Source organism: Barbus barbus (assembly GCF_936440315.1).
Source record: "Barbus barbus genome assembly, chromosome: 16".
In the NCBI taxonomy this organism is placed as follows: Eukaryota; Metazoa; Chordata; class Actinopteri; order Cypriniformes; family Cyprinidae; genus Barbus; species Barbus barbus.
The window spans coordinates 30,005,427-30,030,128 of NC_136744.1; the positions used below are offsets into that span (position 1 = coordinate 30,005,427).

Here is a 24,702-nt window from a genome sequence, read left to right on the forward strand (position 1 = left end):
AAATTTATATATCGCTCATGTCACTTATGAGTTTATAGCTTGCAATTGTTTAAAAAAAAAAGATGATAATTGCAATATATATTATGCTATATATATATATATATATAGCAATTTATATCTCACAATGTGGACTGTTTTCCCAGAATTGCCGATTTAAATCTAATAATTCAGTTTTTCCTTTTCTGAGAATTGCAAGTTTATATCTAATTTTTCTGAGTTTCTGAATTCATGGTGGCAACAAGCTTTCATACAATCCACTAAATCCAACTAAAGTACACGGGGGGAATCACGACATCAAATCTAGAAAAAAAGTGTTTATTTACAATTTACAAACACAGGAAAAATGTCAGCATTTTGATTGCTTCCTTCAACACACACACAATGGCACAGCAACTAGAAGTTCACACAGTATAGACGCGTGTGTGATGAGCAGATTAAGACTGATGGAGTTTAACTCGAATCATCAGACCCACTTATTATTTGTATTAGACATAAATTATTACTTAGATTATCATCAGTGGTATTTAATTTGATTCTGTAAGCATGCAAACTTCTTAACACCTGTAAGACTTTGCATTGGCACTCCAGTATATGAACATAATAACAGCGATGAACAGTTTTCATCAGACACATTCTGCTGCTGCTATCAGATTTTGATACTTACTCAAACTTCGAAAAAATGAAACCCAAAAAAGCCCAAAACAATCTGTGTGTGTGTTTTCAGTTAAGGCACATGACACAAAAGTGGTCTAAGATCCTGCAAGGAAACGCACCACTTCCTTTGAGCTAAATTATGTGCAGAACAAAATGATTCATCTGCATCAATATTCATCCTAAACTGAAAATTATTCTGCATTAATATTAATCCAGTACATCCTAAAGTGAATCTGAACAATATGCCAAAATGTTTTCAAAAAAGTCACACATTAAGCAAATCCAACATCTTAGTATCTATTGCATCCATGAGGCGTTAGTTTGTGAGGTCATTTAGAATAAAATCATATTCTATGTAATTAAATTAAATAAAAAAACAATGGTTTTGTAATGCTAACAGTCTTACTGTTAACTCTACAAAAAGATTGTATATGCTAACATTAGTTAATACTATCGTTAACAATAAGCAATAGCATTTAATAATCTCAGTGTAATTTTTACAGTAATAGTAATATAACTGTAGTTAATGCATTTTGAATTAATAATGAGCAACAGTGCATTTATAAATTAACATGTTCATTTTTTGTTTATGATACTTATGTTAATGTATAGAAATTTACTGTAGTATGTTGCATGTTTAAAGGAGTATTTCTTCCAGAAATTAATATTATCTGAAAAATGTGCTTACCCTCAGGTCAACCAAGATTAGGATGAGTTTGTTCATCAGATTCGGAGAAATGTGTCGCTGCATCAGGACTCATATTTTAGTCAGAAGTAACAGTTTGAAGTTAAAAACATCTTAATGCTGGATTTGTTTCAGCTTTAGTCTTCTCCAGATGTTAACTGATGGACTGGAGTGGTGTGGATTATTGTGATGTTTTTATCAGCTGTTTGGACTCTCATTCTGACGGCACCCATTCACTGCAGAGCATCCATTGCTGAGACACTGATGCAGAGACACATTTCTACAAACCTGATGAAGAAACAAACTCATCCTAATCTTGTATGGCCTGAGAGTAAGTACATTTACAGCCAATTTACAGTACATTTTTGGGTGAACTATTTCCCCTCTCCCACTCCAAAAAAAGAAAGAAATCATTTAATGCTCACTAGCACAAAAATATCACCCAAACTTTGAGTAAGTAACAAAACTCTGATATACAAATACTGTTTACATATTTCAGTCCCACTGGGACACTGTATTTGCAGACAAGTGTCTTTATTCAAATTGTAACTGATGATTATTCAGATGCATAATAAACATTTCTATGCTAATTTTGAAAACAACTCAAAAGGCAGCAGTCACACAATGAACTACGCAAACGTTTCTGTGGGCTGAAGCGTGTGGTACCTGTGTGTCATACAGTCTTTATACGGATTGCTCGTTCTGCGCTCGCTGAAGTCAGACGAGGTTGAAGCCCTGGTTGTGTTCGATGGCATGCAGCAGTTTCTCTTTGAGTGTCTCCTTATTAGTGTACTTGGGCAGATCCAGCAGGTTGAAGCATGTGTGCGCTACAGGGAAATATTGCTCTCCGCCACCGGTGGGCTGGATCACTAATGCCAGGCTCTTCATACCCAGGATGGGGATTCGGTCGCTGCCCGTGAGGAACACTAGTGTAGATGACAGGAAGACAACATCAAAACATGAGCTTGAGGTCCTGTTCAGAGCAGATGAATGATGTGTAAATCTAAACTCAAAGATGGTTCACTTACACAGGAACTGTTTCTTCTTCTCCAAAGGCAGTTTGTGAAACACTTCCCAGAATATCTTGATGGTGGGGTGATCGGCCCAGTACTCGCCCTTATACTCTGTGCTCTGAGAATCAATAAATACAGTCACGCAGAACATTTACAACATCAACAAACTACAGCAGCAAAACATTTCCAAACACTAGGCTTGGGAATCGAACATTTTAAATTTATCTCAATTTATCCAGAATCACGCAGCTCTATTTTGCACACAAACAGCTCTTAATCGAGTCCAGTTTTTATGTAGCCGGCTGATTTTTGTTGATGGTATTCAGTTGCAATTAAATGTTTTGCAAAATGAGACAGAATAAATATGTTTGATATCTAAATGTTTCACTTCAATTTTTAACCACAATGGGATTGAAACGGAATTGATCAAATTCAAATGATACCCAACCCTACCAAACACACAATGTTGATTTACAGCACAAAACCAGCTGCAGTCTGAGCAAATGATGCTATCAGCCGATACAATTCATACACAGTTAATTTTTACCTTCTCTAACTCCTTCCAGTCATAATTGGTGTTTCCTATGACCATGGCCTGCAGTTCACTGGGCTGGAAAAGCTCTAGAACCTTCCCTCCACACACTTTGTGAAATCCCGCGTTGAAAGCGCTGAACTGAGGAGCCACGGAGGTGTTGAATATATAATCGACATAGGCATTGACGAACTCCTGCCTGGATAGGTTGAATAGGTTAAACCATTTAGTTAGGCAAAAATATAAATCAAATCACAAATACTGGAGTTTATACGTGAACTGAAGTCAGTTAGTGTCAAACAGCAGTCGTGTTGAGTGAATGTATTATCTTATGGTACATTTAATACCTGTTGGACTTGTTGACGTTGATGTCTGTCCCGTTGGGAACCAGCTCTAATACCTCTGTGGTGCCAAACATTTCCTCTGTGATCTGTCATCATAAAATAAAAATGACTGTACATGCATGTATTTTTTTTTTTAAAGAATCACGCATTTAAAGACAGACATTACATACAAACAGCTTGTTCTTACTGTGAAATTCAGGCAGAAAGTGTCTTCAAAATCATCCTCCATATAATCCAGCAGCTGCTGAAGACTCCTGCAGATCCACAGACAGAGAAAACCATTGATGAGGATCACATTTAAACTACAAACATTTATGCTTTTAGGTCACAGTGCTTTCATAGTACATCAAACATCTAAAACAGTCAAGGTACATTTGATATTTCATAATATGAGCCCTTTATGCTCTGGAAATATTAAGCACAACACAAAAAAAACTAAGTTTCAAACCCACCTTCCAACATCAGGCATGAGCTCCTTCAGGTCCTCTAGAGTGGGAGTTTTCTTCAAGAGTTTCTTGTACAGCGCATGTGGGAAGTTCAGCTCCACTATAGTGAGGTTATAGATGGCCAATCCACAAACCACACCGATCAGATGGTACAGATCAATGTCTTCAAATGTCTGCAGTAAAGCATATCTGATTGACATCTCATCTTACACTACAGTAAGATCATCAGTAGCACATCTGATACACCTTATTTATATATATATATATATAAAAAAATAAATATTACATAGTATATATGTTGTTACAAGATTGTCATTTTTTTTTGTTTGCCAAAAATTGAAAGGGTTTCTTTAATTGCCATTCGATTAAAAGATTAATTAAATTCTTAATGTTTTATGGCTTAACATACACAACACAGAATTTCCGGAAAAAAATTTAACCTTTATATTATTGTAAAAAAAATAAAAATAAATTTGTTTTTATGAATTCAAATGATAAAGACATTTTTTTATTATTAAAATTAAAATGTAACCATCAAAATGGAATTAAGAAAAAAAAAAAAAAAAGATTTTGGTAAAAATTCTAGAAAAAAAAAAGTATTTCATAGGGACCAAAAAATGTCTTTCAATAAACTTAACTTTCAATAAATTGCTGTTAATTTGTGTAAGTTTCATGACTTCAATAAACTGGCCATATTTAACAATATTTAATTTAATCATTGGCACAAAAAAAAAAAAAAAAAAGGAATCCAGAGGGGGGAAAAAAAAGGAGGAGGAAAAAACAAACGGATTTCATTTGGTCCTAAAAGACTTTAGAATTGTTTTTCGTGAAGGACACTGAGTGTGGGCATTTGTGTTTATTTTTTACTGTACCTTGTGAGCGAACCAGATGAGTCTGGACTCCTCGTAATATCTGAACATCCCATATTTAGGGTCCAAAAGTTCTTTCATGATGAGCAGGAAGAACTCTTTTCTCACACCGCCAGCGTCTACGGCCTCCTCTCCAACGAAGATCACCTGCAGAATAACACAATTAAAAACTGCCAAAGCAGCACTAAAGAGGAACAGATTGACACTAACTCATTTACCTTAAGTGGCTTCTTGTAATCAACATTTTTGGACTTCCTCAGCACCTCCATGGAGTCCCCGACCACATTTTCTCGGCGTACAATGAGGATGAGGCAGGGGTTTACAGACTCCACTCCTCCACCAGACAGGAACAGAGAGTGTAAGTTTTGTCTCTGAGCCTGATCCACCGCCATCTGATCACAAACAGCACCGTGAGCTCACTTCGGTAAAACATGATGGCAAATCATCAGATGAGGCAGATCACGCTCACCTGCATCTGGATCACAGCATCAGTCTGAAGCAGCGTCGTCTTTGCCTGAGCATCAAAAACAAATGGGTATTTGCACATGGTCACCTGAGAGTCCATGACCTGCACAAAACAGACAACGAGAGACAGAGGAGAACATGAGGATGTGATTGTATGCAGCATTATGACTACTGCATTTACTGGAATTTAAGTTGCATACTTAAATTTCTCATTCTTGTTTTTTTTTCAGAATACAGTCAAATTTAAAGCATTTATTGTGGAGTGAGGAAATAAAATACATGTTTGTAGTGTTTGTAAATGTTTAAAAAATGTTATTGGTATTTTTATAATAATAAAATGTGACAGATGTGAATTATTTTTATTTTTGTCTGTTTTTATTTTTATTTTTTTTGTCTGTTATTTTCTCTCAACGATGCAAAAATTTTGGAAATTCGGTATTCAAAGATTGAAAGATGCAGAAAAGTGTAATTTTTAAATGACTAGTGGCAGCAAACAGATCCATCCAAAATAATAGTAAGTTTCAAACATGACCCTTTCAGTTTGGTGCTGTTAGTAGCAAAGGATTTACACACGCCACACTGTAGTTACTGTAAATGATCATAAAATTCAGAATTGTATAATGACTACCTTTGAACAATACAGAAAACTCACCACAGAGAACATCTGCTGCTGAAACCAGGTGACATAATCATTCCTGATGTCAATGAGCTCATCCAATTCATGAATATAAAACTTGTCATACTGGATGATCTGTCCAGCACGCTCATTAACCTGCAACATGAAAATCAGAATAATATTAGTAAATAAAAAAAATAACTTATTCTGCATAATGGGCACATCCTCTCTCTTCTAACCTGCTTCCTAATCTAGTTGCATAATAAAGCTACAATTGTGCATTATGGCTATCGTTGGTTCTTTGACAAATACCTTTGGATAAAAGCATTTGCTAACTGCATAAATGTAAAACAATATTACAGAATTTCCCATTTCAAAAGACAGGATGTGTTCCAATTCACAAATTTATGTGACACACACTAAAATGATTCATGTTTCTGGTGAATGTGAAGTACATCACCAGAGTATATAGTATAAATGCTGGCATACTCTTTTAACCCTCTGGGGTCTGAGGTAATTTTGGGGCCCTTGAGGTGTTTTGACATGCCCTGATATTTGTGCTTAGTTCAGCTTCTTACAGTGGTGTGAAAAAGTGTTGGCCCCCTTCCTGATTTTTTTGCACGTTTGTCACACTTTAATTTTTCAGATCATCAAACAAATTTAAATATTAATCAAAGATACCACAAGTAAACACAACATGCAGTTTTTGAATTAAGTTTTTTTTATTATGAAGGGAAAACAAAATCCAAACCCACATGGCCCTGTGTGAAAAAGTGCTTGCCCTCTAAACCTAATAACTGGTTGGGCCACCCTTAGCAGCAACAACTGCAATCAAGCGTTTGCCATAACTTGCAATGAGTCTGTTACAGCGCTGTGGAGGAATTTTGGCCCACTCATCTTGGCAGAATTGTTGTAATTCAGCCACATTGGAGGGTTTTCGAGCATGAACCGCCTTTTTAAGGTCATGCCACAGCATCTCAATAGGATTCAGGTCAGGACTTTGACTAGGACACTCCAAAGTCTTCATTTTGTTTTTCTTCAGCCATTCAGAGGTGGATTTGCTGGTGTGTTTTGGATCATTGTCCTGCTGCAGAACCCAAGTTCGCTTCAGCTTGAGATCACGAACAGATGGCCGGACATTGTCCTTCAGGATTTTTTGGTAGACAGCTGAATTCATGGTTCTTTTATCACAGCAAGTCTTCCAGGTCCTGAAGCAGCAAAACAGCCCCAGACCATCACACTACCACCACCATATTTTACTGTTGGTATGATGTTCTTTTTCTGAAATGCTGTGTTACTTTTACGCCAGATGTAATGGGACACACACTCTTGTCTTGGGAATCATCAAGATGTTTTCTGGCAAAACTGAGACAAGCCTTTATGTTCAAACACCTTTTCACACAGGGCCATGTGGGTTTGGATTTTGTTTTCCCTTCATTCAAAAACTGCATGTTGTGTTAACTTGTGTTATCTTTGATTAATATTTAAATTTGTTTGATGATCTGAAACATTAACGTGTGACAAACATGCAAAAAAATTAAAAAAATATCAGGAAGGGGGCCAACACTTTTTCACACCACTGTATAACATACTATTGACCAACATGTTTTTTTTTTTGTGTATTCAGCAAAAAATTTGCTACAATAATATGTGACCAAGATGGATGTACATGTTTGCAGTTTTTAGAAAAAAAAAAATATTATGTGTGGTTAGTAAGTTTTGGGGGAAAAAAAATGTAGCTGAAATAAGGCCATAAAAGCCCCACTACATAGTCCTGAATAAGACTTTTGAGTAATCAGTCTTGTAGGCTAGAATATTTACTTTTTTACAATATTTACAATTTTCACCTGAGAGACACCTTTCCTTTTTTTTTTTTTTTTGGGATATTGTGCAGTTGCTTTGACACAATTTACATTGTTAAAAGCGCTATATAAATAAAGGTGACTTGACTTGACAAAGGGCCCTCCCCTAAAGCTGCTAATGTCCCATCAGTGTGACTGTGACTGAGGCAGGTAAGACAGAGAGAGAGGAGATTGAAAAACATTTTTTTTATTTTTTATTTACAACACAGTATAATCAAAACATACATATTGAAGGTCAAATACACACTGATCTAACCACAGAGATGTGAACAGACTTTAACTCATTCCTGCAACAAATTCTGTTCAACAAGTGAAACAAGTACCTGATATTTACTTATCTTATTTAAGTGTTTCTCCTTACTTCCATGGATTCAAAAAGAAAACAAAAACAAAACAATCAGTAGTCAAGGATCTTGTTTTACCATAGAATATCAGTGTAGTTGAACATCTGATGTTGGTGCAGCGCTCTCAGAGAAAAACAGTTTGAAGAAAGTCGTCAGGATTCATCTGTGGTTCAGGTACCTGATTCAATCAAATACAACCAACCAAAAAACAATTTGTGAGCATGTTAATATCAGGAGCATCTATATATCTATACATCTATCTATATATATAGGTTTTATAAACTCACGCATACTTTGTACTATCGTAAACAAAAAAATATATTTTATATCTGAGAAACTAATTATTTAGTACATTATTAAAATCTATTTTTGAACAGAGTAGGCTATTAATCATAAACATGTTCTAAACATACTTAGACTCGTAGCATTCATCGTGTTACAATGTATTCTCATATTACTTTTATTGTTTTATATAGAGCATGAAAATATCGCTCCGAAAGAAATTTAAATACAATGAATTGCCCATCACTTTCAAACACTGTAGTCTGGAATTACAGTTTGGGAAAAAAACCACTATGATTTTGCAGTCATATAGCCTAGTATGTATGATTTTATAGTAGCTGTTATGATTCTGTAGCCATAGACTCTGTGATGCTGTGAACTACAAAATGACGTACTTTGTACTATAAAAAAAGGATATTTTATATCTGAGAAACTAATTGTTATTGTTTAGCATGCTATTAAATCTATTTGTGAACATTAAACCTTCTTAGATGCGTATCATTCATCATGTTGTCAACCCAACTAAACGCGTTCAAGTTTATGTCACAATAACACGTTAACTAATGCACAAAAGAAGTATTACTTACTCATCAGATCGATCTCCTCTTCTGGATGAACTCTTGCTCTTATTTTGAGGGAAATCCAGCATTTGCTCAGCTCGTCTTCTTCCAGAAATGGACAGTACAGCCGCGATGAACGACTCCTGACTCTTTGTTTATGTTGGGTGTCTCCATGCGCGCGCGGCTCACGTGGTAATTTACATGTGAACGGCGCGTGCCGCGAGGGGGTGGGATCGCATTAGGAATAATGAGTTAGATGGGACAGACTGAACATAGTGTTGCTTTCATACGGATTACTTCATCACAGAATGTTTGTTTTCGATAAGAAATTTACTTCAGTTGAAAGTAGACGCTTCAAGCTTTGTATATAGATAACTCCCATGTTTCTGTGTTGAGTATTTGCTGAGTTACACTTCATTTTAGTGACGTGTTTCAAAAAGCAGTTCACAGAGATGAAGACAAAGAGCGCACCCTGTTTGTTTTCTTTTTTTTTTCCAAAACCACAAAGTTTTGTTGTAATCGTGAGTGTACACAAAAAAAAATAAACACTTAACAGTTGCAATTGATGTATAACACTTATTTGTGTGACCAAAATCAACAGAGTATTTTTAGTGTCTTTTGCACTTATCTTAAAAAAACCGAGTTCGTATCGCCGGCGATACCGTCGACCCCAGAGGGTTAATGTACTATGATTTGGGACACACTAATTCTAATTTTAACATTTAGGACGGATGTTATGTGAATTAGGGCACAGCCAATGTCTACGTTTACAAACTGTGGTGCTCACAGAGTGGAGGATCTCCAGGAATTTCAGTGAGGTGTGCAGGAAGCAGGTGAAGATCCTCTGCTCAGAAAGAGGAATTCCCAGTTTTTGCATCCGCAGTAGATACACCACCACCTCCTTGTACAGCTCCACCAACCTCTGGAAGACCGTTGGCTCAAACTTTGACCACCAGTTTCCTTAAAAACAAAACAAAAATAACAATGGTTGACCGAAAATATCAGCAAAAATCACACGTGAAATGTGCAGGCCACAGATTTTAATCACGAGCTAGCCTGAAAATTTGAAGTAGCTGTAAAAGCTTGAAGTCTAAATTTTGAGTTGTTTTATATGCATGCATTCTTTGCATGAAAATTTTGGGGAGAAAATTTACTATTTGGCAAGAAAGTGTCACAATGGAAAAAAAAAGGATGATTTGTAGATGTAATTTTTTTGTTCAATTAATTATGATTCAGTGGGGTGAAGTATGATGACCCAGACATTTCCTCATGAGAATAATCAACAAACTCAATGAAAATAGTTAATCCTTAGAAAATAAACTATTTTTAAGCCTTACTGTTTTTTAGAAGTGTAGTTGTGAGAAATGAAATACTTCAGAAATGCCCAACAATGTGCAGAAGCTGACCATTGCCTATTGTACACTAATAGTGTACTGAGCATTTGGTACATGTGGCCATTGTGTACATGTATGCAGTTGCAAACTTGTTTGTTTTTTCAGTTCAAAAAACAAAACCAGCCTAGAATGTAAAGATCCAACTGGTCTGGAAATTTTCCTAGGCAGGAGAAGAAGTCTTGAAGTCTGTGAAGTATATTTGTGTCCTCCATTAATGAAGAACAGTCTAAAAATGTTCACTTTATATATAGCCTTTCTTTGAACAAGCCAAACGAAATATTGTTCGCCCAACAAACAAGTGAAATATTATGAAGCCCAACAAACAGAACTCCTCTCATAGAAGACGGGACGTACCAAGCACTTTGATGGGGGCGTCTTTCAGGCTTACGACGGCCTTGGCAAAGGGAATAGTGAGGGTGGTGTAGTTGTTGGGGTTGCTGAGAAGTGGACACTCAGGCAGCGTGAGGTACAGTCTCAGAGCCTCAATGTCCGGAGGAGAACTGCTCAATCTGGAGAGGAGATTCTTCTCCAAACTAGCAGCTACCTGTATTAAGATTAACCATGCACTGGTTACAATAGGAATGAAGAGCACTTAAAAATACAATCAAAAATGAAAGTTTGCTGAATATTTACTCACCCTTAAGTCATCAAAGATGTAGATGAGTTTGTTTGTTTATCAGATTTGGAGAAGCGTTAAATCAGTGTCTCAGCAATGGATGCTCTGCAGTGAATGGGTGCCGTCAGAATGAAAGTCCAAACAGCTGATAAAAACATCACAATAATCCACACCACTCCAGCCTATCAGTTAATGTCTTGAGAAATATGCGGGTGAATTTTAATGTGAGAGACAACAGGAAATTGACTTTTTCACTTCATGTTTTGGCCAGAAGCAAAGGTCTAAAGTTTAAAAGCCTTAAAGATGGACTTAAGATGGCTTCTTACAAACATGCAGCTTCTCACTTCACAAGATGTTAATCGATGGACTGGAGTGGTGTGGATTACTGTTATGTCTTTATCAGCTGTTTGGACTCTCATTCTGACGGCACCCATTCACTGCAGAGGATCCATTGGTGAGTAAGTGATGGAATGACACATTTCCCCAAATCTGATGAAGAAACAAACTCATCTACATCTTGGATGGCTTGAGGGAGAGTACATTTTCAGCAAATATTCATTTTTGGGAAAACTACTCCTTTAAAGTTACCATACGTCTACTGAATGAGATAAAATGACAAAAGAGAAGTGACTCACAATTTGTGAGATTTGTGGGTAATCGGGTTGGATGAGTCTGTGGTAGAGCAGGCGAGCCGTGTTAATGTCTACACCGGAGCACTTACTGTTAGTGCTGTAGTGATCTGGATTACTGCAGAACAAAACACTCTCATTAGAGAAAAGATCATCAGCATAAGGTTTACAGAGTAATATAACGTGTTAAATGCATAATGGCTTAGTTACCTTCCAGACAGAAAGCTTCCATTGAGACAACTTGCTGAAGAGAACACAAGATCAATCTCACTGCAAGAGACACAAAATACATTATCAGTATGATGGACCGTTTTAAGTTCTTTGATTTGAATTCAGGTTACACTTTAGTAGGTCAGACTGAGTTTCATCTACACACCTTAATTTAATAATGAATGTAAAAAGCAGTACTTGGTGATTTCTGGTGATAGTCTCCCATGGCCATGATTGAGCCATTTTTGGATGAGGTCATCACGGAGCGTGTATATCTGTCCATCAGATCTGGTTATCCTCAGATCAACTGGAGGGCTGTCGTCCTACAGCAATACAGCTGAGTCATTTAAACAGGAACATCAGTGAATGGCTAATTGCTACAAAGGGAACTGCACAAACTAACATACGGCACATTTTTTAAATACATTTCATAGTTTTGGACGATGACCTGTTATGGTACCATGTAAAGCAGGATGTGGGCTGACTGGAAATAATTCTTATAATTTCATCCAGATAAATACAGTACCTGTGGATTGTCCTTTTACCATATAATACCATAAAATAAATAAAAACTAGACAGTTGTTTCCGGTTTCATTCTGGTACCATCACAGAAATATTATTGTAAATATAAGACTCTCATTAGATATTGTTCAGCAGTTGTTCAGTGTTCACACATTGGTCCTTCATTCACTGCAAATATGATTTTAAGGCAACATGAAATTAAAGCTGAACTTTCTTTCTAATTAAATGTCCTTGGTTTTACTGCACATGACTCATCAGTACACGCTGCTCTGAAAAAATATTATTTAGAATAATCTAAATGTAATAATTTTCTCTAATTTTCTGATGAAACAAAGGCTGTGTGGGCCACGGGGAAATAATATTAAAGGGGTCATATGATACATTATTGTGTGTATTTGGTGTAAAGCAATGTGTTTATGCGGTTTAAGGTAAAAAAAAAAAAAACACATTATTTTCCACATATAACATTCTAATAACAATAATATATATATATATATATATATATATAGACGAGTCGGCTGCCTCCCCCCTGTCCATCATCACCACCCCGTCCCGTATTCGCCGCCCTTCAACAGGCTCCCGACGGGAGTGGGTGTGTGAGAGAGGAGGGGCGCTGAACACCTAGGGCTGGCGGCGTGTGATGAGGCGCACCTGATGTGAATAGAGCCTCATCACCGCCGCCGTTTAAACGCCGAGCGCGCCTCTCCTCGGGAGACCGGTCTCTTCCCCGTGCATGCACGCTGGTGTCCTCGTGGGTCCAGGAAGGGTGCGTCGAGCAGGAATGCCGCACCCGTAAGGCGGCTGACGGGCCAGGATGCCGGGCCGTCGAATCCCCCAGAGACGCCGGGACCATAGTAGTAGGAAGGAGCCGCGCAAGAGACGCCGCCGCCACTCGCTCTCGGCCCCGAGAGGGGAGTGCGTGCGGCCACCGGACTCCGCCCCTTCCCTGAACCCTTCCCTGACGAACACTACCCTCCTTCACTAGCCCCGCGGCACAAAGAGGACACCAGATTCCCCGTTTATTTGGACACTTTTCCCCTTGGACACTTTATTTTCCCTTTTTATTGTTTAATAAAAACCTCTCTGAGGCTTGACGCCACACCCACCGTGTCTGTCGTTGGCTCCTCCCGCCACTAATATATATATATTATATATATTGTGACGAGTCGGCTGCCTCCCCCCTGTCCATCATCACCACCCCGTCCTGTATTCGCCGCCCTTCACCAGGCTCCCGACAGGAGTGGGTGTGTGAGAGAGGAGGGGCGCTGAAACAGCCAGGGCTGGCGGCGTGTGATGAGGCGCACCTGACGTGAGTAGAGCCTCATCACCGCCGCCGTTTAAACGCCGAGCGCGCCTCTCCTCGGGAGACCGGTCTCTCCCCCGTGCATGCACGCTGGTGTCCTCGTGGGTCCAGGAAGGGAGTGTCGAGGAGGAATGCCGCACCCGTTAGGCGGCTGACGGGCCAGGATGCCGGGCCGCCGAATCCCCCAGAAGCGCCGGGATTTCCGAAGATGGACGAAGCCGCGCCAGAGACGCCGCCGCCACTCGCTCCCGGCCCCGAGAGGGGAGCGCGTGCGGCCACCGGACTCCGCCCCTTCCCTGGACCCTTCCCTCCTGAACACTACCCTCCTGCACAGCCCCGCAGCACGACGAGGACACCAGATCCCTGTTTATTTTGGACACTTTTCCCCCTCTGGACACTTTATTTTGATATATTGTTTAATAAAAACCTCTCCGAGGCTTGACGCCACGCCCACTGTGTCTGTCGTTGGCTCCTCCCGCCACAATAAATATAAATATATATATATAAATATATATATATATATATATATATATATATATATATATATATATATATATATATATATATATATATATACATATATATATATACATACATACATACATACATACATACACACACTCACCGGCCACTTTATTAGGTACACCTGTTCAATTGCTTGGTAATACAAATTGCTAATCAGCCAATCACGTGGCAGCAACCCAATGCATTTTAGGCATCTAGATGTGGTGAAGATGACTTGCTGAAGTTCAAACCGAGCATCAGAATGAGGAAGAAAGGGGATTTAAGTGACTTTGAACGTGGAATGGTTGTTGGTGACGGGCTGGTCTGAGTATTTCAAAAACTGGTGATCTATTGGGATTTTCATGCACAACCATCTCTAGGGTTTACAGAGAATGGTCTGAAAAAGAGAAAATATCCAGCGAGCGGCAGTGGTGTGGACAAAAATGCCTGGTTGATGTCAGAGGTCAGAGGAGAATGGGCAGACTGGTTACAGAGAAAGGCAACAGTAACTCAAATAACCCCTCGTTACAACCAAGGTATGCAGAATACCATCTCTGAACGCACAACACGTCGAACCCTGAAGCAGATGGGCTACAGCAGCAGCAGACCACACCGGGTGCCGCTCATGTCAGCTAAGAACAGGAAACAGAGGCTACAATTCGCACAGGCTCACCAAAATTGGACAATAGAAGATTGGAAAAACGTTGCCTGGTCTGATGAGTCTCAATTTCTGCTGCTACATTCAGATAGTAGGGTCAGAATTTGGCGTAAAGAACATAAAAGTATGGATCCATCCTGCCTTGTCTCAACGGTTCAGGCTGGTGATGGTGGTGTAATGGTGTGGGGGATATTTTCTTGGCACACTTTGGGCCCCTTAGTACCAATTGAGCATTGTTTAAACGCCACAGCCTACCTGAGTATTGTTGCTGACCATGTCCATCCCTTTATGACTACAGTGTACCCATCTTCTGACGGCTACTTCCAGCAGGATAATGCACCATGTCTCAAAGCTCAAATCATCTCAGATTGGTTTCTTGAACATGACAATGAGTTCACTTTACTCAAATGGCTTCCACAGTCACCAGATCTCAATCCAATAGAGCACCTTTGGGATGTGGTGGAACGGGAGATTCGCATCACGGATGTGCAGCCGACAAATCTGCAGCAACTGCGTGATGCTATCATGTCAATATGGACCAAAATCTCTGAGGAATGTTTCCAACACCTTGTTGAATCTATGCCACGAAGAATTAAGGCAGTTCTGAAGGCAAAAGGGGGTCCAACCCGGTACTAGCAAGGTGTACCTAATAAAGTGGCCAGTGTGTGTGCGTGCGTGCATGTCTGTATGTATACATACAATTTTAGATCGACGAACTGTACTGTATAGGATTTCTATTCAAACTGAAAGCATAATAGGCAAGCCACTGCCGTTTTCAAAGCAAAACTGACATTTCATTCACTGACGCTCTTCCATCAGCAGCGCTAAACCCAGAAGCGCATATACTTACTTGCCGGCAACCCGCCAAAATAAAAGCTAGCTGATTTTACGTTTTAAAAATGACGAATATTCAAATAATAATAATAAAAATGATAATAAAAATATTAGCATTTTTATTTTTAAGTTTACTATAAAATAATTGTATTTGTACGTAATACTCCCTTTTTATTTTAAAATAAAATCGTATTATCACACTTGCTTATTCAGTTTATTATTATTATAAAAAAAAAAAAAACTAAATTAAGTGCAATAATATTATTATCACTATTATTAATTAATTACTTATAGTGTATATACTTATACAATTAATTACTCCATGCCCGTGGCCCGTGTGAGGACCAAACCAAATCTCCTTATACATGCATACATACATACATACATACGCCTCGGTTATATTGCAGCCTTTAGTTTGACCCTTGACCTCTGCTCCTTGACCTCCCTGCCCCTTTACCTGAGGTAAAGCATAGTGAGCGAAGCTCTGGTCTCCTCCAGCATAGATCCTCTTCACACAGAAACTCTGCTCCACCTCTGAAATAGACAACCCCGTCAAATCTGAAACATCAAAACATGGTTTTCCTGGGGCGAGTCTCAATAAGCTCCATGAATCAGTACATTGATTCACAGTATACAGACTAGGACACTGATGAGTGAACAAAAGTGCTCATGCATAATACTAAAGTGCAACTCAACTCTGTGTGATCTAGTTACTTTTTTGCAAAAAGTTATTTGATTTAACGACATGCATGGAGCAAAGCCTTCAGCAAAAAGATCAAAGTCAATGCATTGCATGCATTTGAGAAACACTGAGAAGCACGGCTGTCAGAGAAATTAATTCTGCTGAAAGACTTCATGTAGACAAAGTCAACCCACCTACTTCCATAGGCACAGGATCAGAATGGGCTCGCCAGCAGCCCTTCACAGGGGCGGGACTTATCCTATTGCAGGTTGAGCGGGTTCCTAGCTGTCCGTTACCGCCGAGACCAAACGAGTCAATCTTTCCTGATGAAGGGATGAACGCCAAAGTGTGCTGCCTTACATGCAGGTGAAAACGAAAGCAATTCATGTTCTTCATGAGAAATACAAGACTCTTGGAAGTAGTCTCAAGCAACAGAAAACTAAGACACACATAAAATGAAACAATCATTATGGATGCTTTGATACTTACCTACCACAAGCTATCTGTGCAACCACATTTCCCATGAGTTCAAACACCTTCCTGGGGTTCACCTCATGGTGTGTGGTGTTGTGTCCCAGCTGACCGTAACCACCAGCTCCAAATGTAAACACACCTCCCTCCTACAAAAACAAAATGACTAATTACTAATCACGTAAATCTAAACCGGTTTATACTATACCGTAAATCCCAACAGCCTGATTTCTTAAAATTAGTCACAAAATGCAACTATATTATCTCCCAGCTCTTTATATAAAGCAGAATATATAGTTTTAAACCACATTTTAAACCACATTAGTCTTAATAACCAGGGGTGCACATAAGTTTTTCAGCCTGGTTCTCATATGAGTACCTGGAGATTTAGTTTGGTCCTCACACGGGCCACGGGCATGGAGTAATTAATTGTATAAGTATATACACTATAAGTAATTAATTAATAATAGTGATAATAAAATTATTGCACTTAATTTAGTTTTTTTTTTTTTTAAATAATAATAATAAACTGAATAAGCAAGTGTGATAATACGGTTTTATTTTAAAATAAAAAGGGAGTATTAAGTACAAATACAATTATTTTATAGTAAACTCAAAAATATTTTATAGTAAACTCAAAAATAAAATGCTAATATTTTTATTATCATTTTTATTATTATTATTTGAATATCCATTATTTTTAAAATGTAAAATCAGCTAGCTTTTATTTTGGCGGGTTGCCGGCAAGTAAGTATATGCGCTTCTGGGTTTAGCGCTGCTGATGGAAGAGCGTCAGTGAATGAAATGTCAGTTTTGCTTTGAAAACGGCAGTGGCTTGCCTATTATGCTTTCAGTTTGAATAGAAATCCTATACAGTACAGTTCGTCGATCTAAAATTGTAACTGTGCATTAACAGCAGTCATCCAAGTCGGTACGCAAATGTGCTGTCAGAACTTATTTAAACAGCTCATTTTTAATTTTGGTTGCGCATGCGGACCACTTATGTGCACCCCTGTTAATAACTACTATTCATTTGTTTATAATCATTTACAAGTGATATATATATATAAATAATAGTAACAAGGGCTAGAAGTGAAAACACCTTCTACTCCGATGTGCATAATTATTAAGCAGGTTTTCTTATACTGGTGAAATGGGCCAGAAAAAGAGATTTAATTCACACCAAAAAAATATATATATATTTATTGACCATGGGAAGGATGCAATACTATAAATTTAGCAAAATTAAGGCATGACCTTTGGACAAGAAGTGCTAATCAGGGCAGAAGGGTCACAAGAACTGGTTGAGAAGAAAAGCTATTAACTGCAAAAGACTTTGAGAATTAAGGTGAAGAATTGGGCATTCAATCAAGAATTAAACCATTGTCTCCAGTGGCAAAATTTTCCAGAGCTGCAAACTACCTGGAGTTTTCCAGAATAATAATTATGCACGCATTGTACTATATAGCATTTCTCAACTGCTTGCATCACAGCAAAAAGTAAACTATATTATTGTCCAACTCTAATCTGCTATATGTGACTATAAGGCATAAAGATGTTCAAATGTTATAAACATCAACATGAATTTCTGCAAAACAGCTGTGTGTGTTCAGAAAAGTGTTTGACCTGACTTCATCAAAACCCGACCGACCCGTAGACATTTCTGTGGGATGGATATACAGCATTAAATATGTAATCATAAACTACACTGTTTCTTATTATGCCTTATAGTAATCATACCTTTGTTAGTACAGCCGTGTGGTCCTCTCCACAGCATATGTAAACAACACGTTGGGACCTGAGAGTCTTCAGCAAAGCAGGGAAATAGCGATCTGAGGAACACCACGCATAAAATTATTATACCAGAGAAAACTCAAATGAATGCCGAAGGTGTTTGTTTTACCATCATTGTCACTGAGGCCCAGCTGGCCGAACTTGTTTCGCCCCCAGCCGAAAACGGCCCCAGACAGCGTGAGCCCGAAGCTATGAGCGCCCCCTGCAGATATCTGGGCAAATGGGACGCCCTGCAAAGACTGAATGACTTGTGGGGAGGAGACGCTGGCTCCCTGCATCCTGAGCCCCAGCTGTCCATATTTATTTTGGCCCCAGGAGAATATCTGACCTCCTTGAGCAAAAATATGGGAATAATACTGCATAATTAGGGTGAAGAGGGCACAATAATCAGGTTTAGAAATGTTTAGCATTTAAGTCAGAATCATACCTCTGGCTAAAGCAAGGGAATGGCAGTATCCGCAGGTCACCTGGGCAATGTGAAACTCTGATAAACTCTTGACAGTTCTGAGAGGAGAGAACAGAAACACAGTGGCTACGCCATGCAGGTAGATCACAGACTATGATTGTCATATTTGTCTACACGATTTTTGGCAAGGATCCAGTAGTTGTTGTTTTTTTTTAAATATATGCAAAATATGTTGTAAACAGAGAAGCTCAATGAAATACATTACAGCTAAATATACAAATAGTGGCCAAAAATATATTTACATATATTATAATATATATATTATATTATATATTTACATATTTTTGAAAATATATAAAAATATAAATATATGGAGGGCAAAAATTTAAAATAAAAATATATTTGAATACAAGAAAATACATTCCATGTCACATTTGAAGAAAAACTTTATTTTTGTGTATAACACATGTAAACATAACCTCTTTGAATAAAAAAAAATACATTTACAGTACAGGAAAAAAATTAAACTATTAAATCAATCAATGTTTTTTGAACACCAATCATTCAAAAAAATCCTTTTTTTTGCAGTACAGGCAAACCCATCACAGAGGTAATAATACTGAGATGCAGATTTTTTTTTTTTTTTTTTTTTACCTGGGTATACGGATACGATCTTCAATGTTTGAAAGGCCAAGCTGTCCGTCTGAGCCCAGACCCCATGCAAATACTTGTCCTTTATCATTCAGAGCCAGAGTATGAGCTTCACCGCAAGACACGGCCACAATGTTCTGAGCATCCAGAGACACGACCTGTTCTAGAGAGGGGATGTAAACATATAACAGCGTTTGAGTGAATTATACAGATGCACTACATGAAATACTGGCCAATATATTGTGTGTATGTTGCATCTGCTACAGCAAAATTCATTTGTATAATAATAATGTCCTTAATGTTCATTGTTGAAAGTTCTGTCAGGGCCACTATCGTCAAAGATGATTGACAATTAGCATACAGTTTGGATTGGCGGTATGGTTCTGTTCTGGGCAAGAACAAGAGCAGCGATAACCCCCAAGGGTAAACAGAACAGAACCAGATATCGTTAAAAGTTCAGTAATTTTGTGAACATTTTAGAATTAGTCTGATTCAAAGGAGAATCAGAAGCTGGATCCTGACTGACAGAGGAGGAGCTGGGGATGGAGGAGGGTAATTAGCTATTGAGCAATGTGAAAACTGCTGATAATACTGAGGGACCTTATATATGGATGCTTAGATAGGTGTCGTATTCCTATATATAGATGCAAGCTTGACTAACTTGACCTGCCAGAACTAACGCTGTCAGTTTTTATGTTTTGATCCTTTGGCTTGTGAAACAGTGATGCAAATAAAGGACCATTTCAAACCATCTTGATGTTTATATGGTGTGTGCTTGACACTTCTAGATCATGGAGTTAGAGGTCATGTGATATCTAAGGAACTGACAGTTAGAACAGCATTCAATGTCACACTGACCGACCCGTATGCATTTCTGTGGAATGATAATATGTTACAACGTCCATCAGATTGATTTCAGAGGAAGTACAGACCGTTTCATTGATATAACCTAAAATAACCCAGTGTTTTCAAACAGGGAAAGTTTGAGGGATTGTGATGCACTACCATTCAAAAGACCAGGCTTTTTTTAAATTTTTTTTTAATTAAAATAGTTTATACAGCAAGGATGCATTAAATTGACCAAAAGTGACAGTAAAAACATTTATAATGCTACAAAAATTCATTATTTCAAATAAATGATGTTGTTTTGACCTTTTTATTCATCAAAGATTCCTGAAAAATAAAAATGTATCATGGTTTCCACAAAAATATTGGTCAGGATCATGTGACACTGAAGACAGGAGTAATGATGCTTTGATCACAGGAATAAATTACACTTTACTAAATATTCACATAGAAAGCAGTTATTTTATATTAAAAAACATTTATATTAATATTTTATATTAATAAAATATTTCACAATTATGCAGTTTTCACAGTTTTTTTTTTTTTTTTACCCTTTGGGACAAAAAATAAAAATAAAAAAATGGGACAAATCAAAACAATTAAACCCTTTACTCAGATCTTAAATACAAAACTGATTCAATAAAACAATCATTCATATTATATTATTCTCAGGGGACAATTCTAGGTCAGCATGAAATGCTGTCTAAGATGCACTTTACATCAAATATACAAAAAGGGCGAGGCATGATTTAATCCAGTAGGATCATAAAAAAATGGGCGTATTAGAGAGGAACCACCTTAATATTACCTTATTAAAAATTTTGAAAAATAAGAGGGATTGATGACATCAGCCACAATTATTTGAAATGAATCATGTAGTTCAATAATTTAATTAAGATCAAGTAATTACATTAATAATGACACAATATTCTAGTGTAAAGTGTCTTACCTGGTTTCTTGCGTGCTTTGTCATGCCCCAGCTGTCCCAGGTCATTGCAGCCGCAGGTGTACACCGTCCCGTCCTCCAGAAGAAAGACACTATGACGTCTGCCGCATCCCACATCCCGCACACGCTTGCCCTCGAAGAACTCGCATTTCCTCGGCTCCAGCACTATCTCCTCATCAATCCCACCCAAACCCAGCTGCCCGTACGAGGCATTTCCCCAGCACAGCATGACGACAGGCCCGTATGGCTGCTCTCTTCCGCAGGTGAAGACCTACAGGTCCAACCGCTTCTCACACACACACACACACACACACACACACACACACCCACACACACACACACACACACCTGTCAGAGGAAAGCAAACTCTTAAATGCAGCAGCAACAAGATGCTAATTACTATTTTTGTATTATTGATTTTCACTCATTAGAAAACAGGAACAAATACCAGAACCACCTCAAACTAAAGTGAAGAGAAAACTAAAAAGTACAAAAATAAAGATACAATAACTAAAAATAAAATAATAATAATAATTTATAATTTTTAGAATGCATACGGGGTATGAAAAAAATGTGGAAAAAAAGGATTATGATAAAAATAAAACTAGAAAATGTAAATAAAAAATTATAAATAAATAAAAAACAAAAAGAGAATTGTGACATAAAAAGTTGCAATTGCAATTATTCAGCGTAAACAACTGCAAGATGTAAACTTAATTGTGAGAAAAAGTGTCAAAAATATGAATTTATATCGCAATTTTGAGGAAAATAGTCTAAAGTAAAAAATTAAGAAATAAACTCAGAATTGCAAGAAATAAAATTTAAATTAAGAAAAAAAGTCAGAATTCTGAGAGAAAAAGTCTAGTCAAAAATTTGAAGATATAAAATTGAAATTCTGAGAAAAAAATAATGAACTGTAAGATAAACAGTCACAATTACTCTTTTAAAAATGTATTAAATTGTTCCGTGGCAGAAACAAGCTTCCATAGTTACACAAAAGTACTAAAATGTACCTAATTACATTATATATTATGACTCTGAGTCCCACATTTTATATTGCCAGTTTGCCACCACTATACTATAACCATATACTCTAAACCACATACCCTAGACCTGTCATATTATATACCATTACCTGACTGATGGATGCAATCACTAGGTTACAAACCTAATAATAGTATAGCTGCAGTCACAGTTGTCAATGGGTGCCACGGTTTAAATAGATAAAAATGAAAGCGTGCAAGTTAGTCCCGCCTTGAAAAGAAAATTCTCCAGAAATCTATCTAGAAAGTTCAGTTTGAGGGAGGTGTGTACATAAACATTTACTGCATAACACAGCTTACAGTCAAATAAAACGGGTACTACAGCTTTAAGTGCTTAAAGATACATGTAACCGTTTCATATCAAATAACAACAAATGTAACACTGTATCGAATTTCACGTGAGATTTAAATGCCTTGATCTCTATGGAATGTGAGGAAATGACCGTTAAAACGGTTGGTATTTAAACGCAGTTCTGAGGCTAAATTCGTATTAGCGCAAAACTATATGTATTTGTTTTCTATGACAGCTTTTCAAGATAAAATAAACCACACCTCACTGCTGTTATGCACGAATGTGTGCCTTTAATAAGACTACAAACATATAGTCCCGAATATATGGCATTAGTTGAGTTGAACAGCGCTATATTTCTGCACCCACACCCATGAGGGATAACGTTACTCATAAATCCTGCCTGCTTCTTCTTACCTGTTGATATGAATATAACGCTCCTGTGGACGCGTCCAGCACACGTTCAGAGTTTATGTTTACATGAACATTAATGCAGATATGTTCTGTAATGAAAGAGCGCCAGCCGCAGGACACGCGCTTAAATACACACACAGCAGAATGAACGCGAAGCGACGGTAATATTCAGGAGCGACACCGGATGTGACGACACACGCACGCGGCGCTCCTGCGGAAACACTAATAATAATAATAATAATAATAATAATAATACGCGGTGGAGAATAATTGGCAAGATCTGATGATTTTATAATTCCGTTGATATTATGCCGCCTTTTTACGACATGTTCTACATGTCTAGGCTGTTGTTATTCTGTTAAAGTAAAAATATTACTTTAAGAAACAAACAATCAACTTTTAAAGTGTGTTTAATACAGTCTGACGGTTTTATCTACACGGGTAAAATTCTGGAAAAGCTTTACAGCCAAAGCTAGGGAATTCTTCAAAATAAATGTACTAATCAATTAATATTAAGATCACCTAAAAAAACAACTTCCATATTTAATTCAAAAACCTTATTCAGCATCACACCCATATCTTCTAAATATTTATGATTTGAGCCTGGTGGCCTATAACAACATCCTACTAAAAGTGACTTGACATGAGGTAATTAATCTGCAGCCGTAGAACCTCAACCTCATTAATATCATCCCTTACTTTTACAGAAATATTATTCTGCACATAAAAAGCAACTCCTCCACCGTACGCATTTCTATCCCTTCTATATAAATTATATCCACTTATAGACACAGCATTATCATCAAAAGTCTCATCCAAACGAGTTTCAGATAAAGCAACAATATTAATTGTGTTTGACAGCAACAAAGTAAAAATATATTGTTCATACTTAATGTTATTTGTGAATTAACCAATGTTAAAAACTATATTATTTAACATCAACAATAATTATATACCATTTATTAATGTTAATTAATATTAAGTCCAAAATGTATTAATACATTATTAAATTTTAAAGGTGTATCTTTTGAACATGACTATTTTTCTAACATTAAAAAGATTAATAAATGCTGTAAAAAAATGTTCATTGTTAGTTCATGTTAGTTAATGCATTCCCTAATGTTAACAAATGAGACCTTATTATGAAGTGTTATCAAAACTTTTAATGATTTATAAGCATTTTTTTTTATATTTTATTGATCTAAGCATTCGTGAAATATTTTTGCCTGCATTACAGCTTAGTCTGCATCTGTCAGCTGAACTGGTTTACTGTTACTTTTAAATCAGTATTAAAGCATCAAAAGTTTAAACAGACCCTCTCTTTTAAACATCTTCAGTATATTGGCATCATGTTGACAAAGTTTGGTGTGAACTACTTGTTTCTGCTTGGAGGAGTATGAATTTATTTACAGCCTGATTAAAACAAAAACACATTAAAATAAACATAGCCGACTTCCTGTTGGTCGTAGCTAATGACTGTAAATTAGAAAGTTGTCCGGCTTGATTAGAACAATATATGTACAGAGTTTGGTGTCTGTAGCTAAAACTAACCCCCCCACTTTTGACAAAAGGTGGCGCTATAGAGTGCCTCTTCCACGCCCGTTTATGAGCTTTTTCCAGTGTCTAACTATCATTAATACTGATATGTGTGTTGAGTTTCATGACATTCTAAACATGTTATCTGCCTCAAAATCACCAGAAACGAATTTTCAAGTTTGACACATTGCCATGGCAACAGTATTTTAGATATCAATATTCCCTTCACAGTTTTACATCGGCCTGTTTTGACATTATTCTGGTGAAGTTTGAAGCAAATC

At 37.3% G+C, this 24,702-nt stretch overlaps 1 protein-coding gene across 3 annotated transcripts; it reads right to left on the reverse strand.

The window, feature by feature from the left end:
• Positions 1-144: 144 nt before the first annotated feature.
• On the reverse strand, positions 145-23,073 carry LOC306882772 (putative E3 ubiquitin-protein ligase HERC4). 3 transcript variants are annotated; one of them, XM_079437650.1, is made up of 24 exons: positions 22,889-23,073; positions 21,143-21,425; positions 19,351-19,510; positions 18,718-18,794; positions 18,400-18,621; positions 18,237-18,328; positions 16,515-16,645; positions 16,220-16,380; positions 15,801-15,877; positions 11,720-11,844; positions 11,522-11,581; positions 11,318-11,429; positions 10,421-10,610; positions 9,460-9,632; positions 5,661-5,780; positions 5,013-5,111; positions 4,762-4,935; positions 4,547-4,690; positions 3,681-3,847; positions 3,416-3,482; positions 3,232-3,314; positions 2,900-3,083; positions 2,368-2,470; positions 145-2,265 (listed from the first exon to the last, which is right to left on the reverse strand). In XM_079437650.1, exons 2-24 carry the CDS (start codon positions 21,366-21,368, stop codon positions 2,057-2,059), a joined length of 3,156 nt encoding a protein of 1,051 aa, XP_079293776.1. In that variant the 5' UTR covers positions 21,369-21,425; positions 22,889-23,073; the 3' UTR covers positions 145-2,056. The 3 variants fall into 3 exon arrangements, with proteins under 3 accessions (XP_079293776.1, XP_079293775.1, XP_079293777.1); XM_079437649.1 differs by having other exon boundaries at positions 15,801-15,901; positions 21,143-21,487; positions 22,889-23,051; XM_079437651.1 differs by having other exon boundaries at positions 21,143-21,487; positions 22,889-23,045.
• Positions 23,074-24,702: the final 1,629 nt, after the last annotated feature.

What these genes read in the sequence shown, in the direction of transcription:
- LOC306882772 (XM_079437649.1), bottom strand. Translation starts at nt 21,368, where the DNA reads ATGCTGTGCTGGGGAAATGCCTCGTACGGGCAGCTGGGTTTGGGTGGG. An exon ending in ACTGGAAGGAGTTAGAGAAG is followed by an intron (nt 2,471 to 2,899) that starts GTAAAAATTAAC and finishes ATTGATTCTCAG; the next exon opens with AGCACAGAGTATAAGGGCGA. An exon ending in GAAGAAGAAACAGTTCCTGT is followed by an intron (nt 2,266 to 2,367) that starts GTAAGTGAACCA and finishes CATCTACACTAG; the next exon opens with TGTTCCTCACGGGCAGCGAC.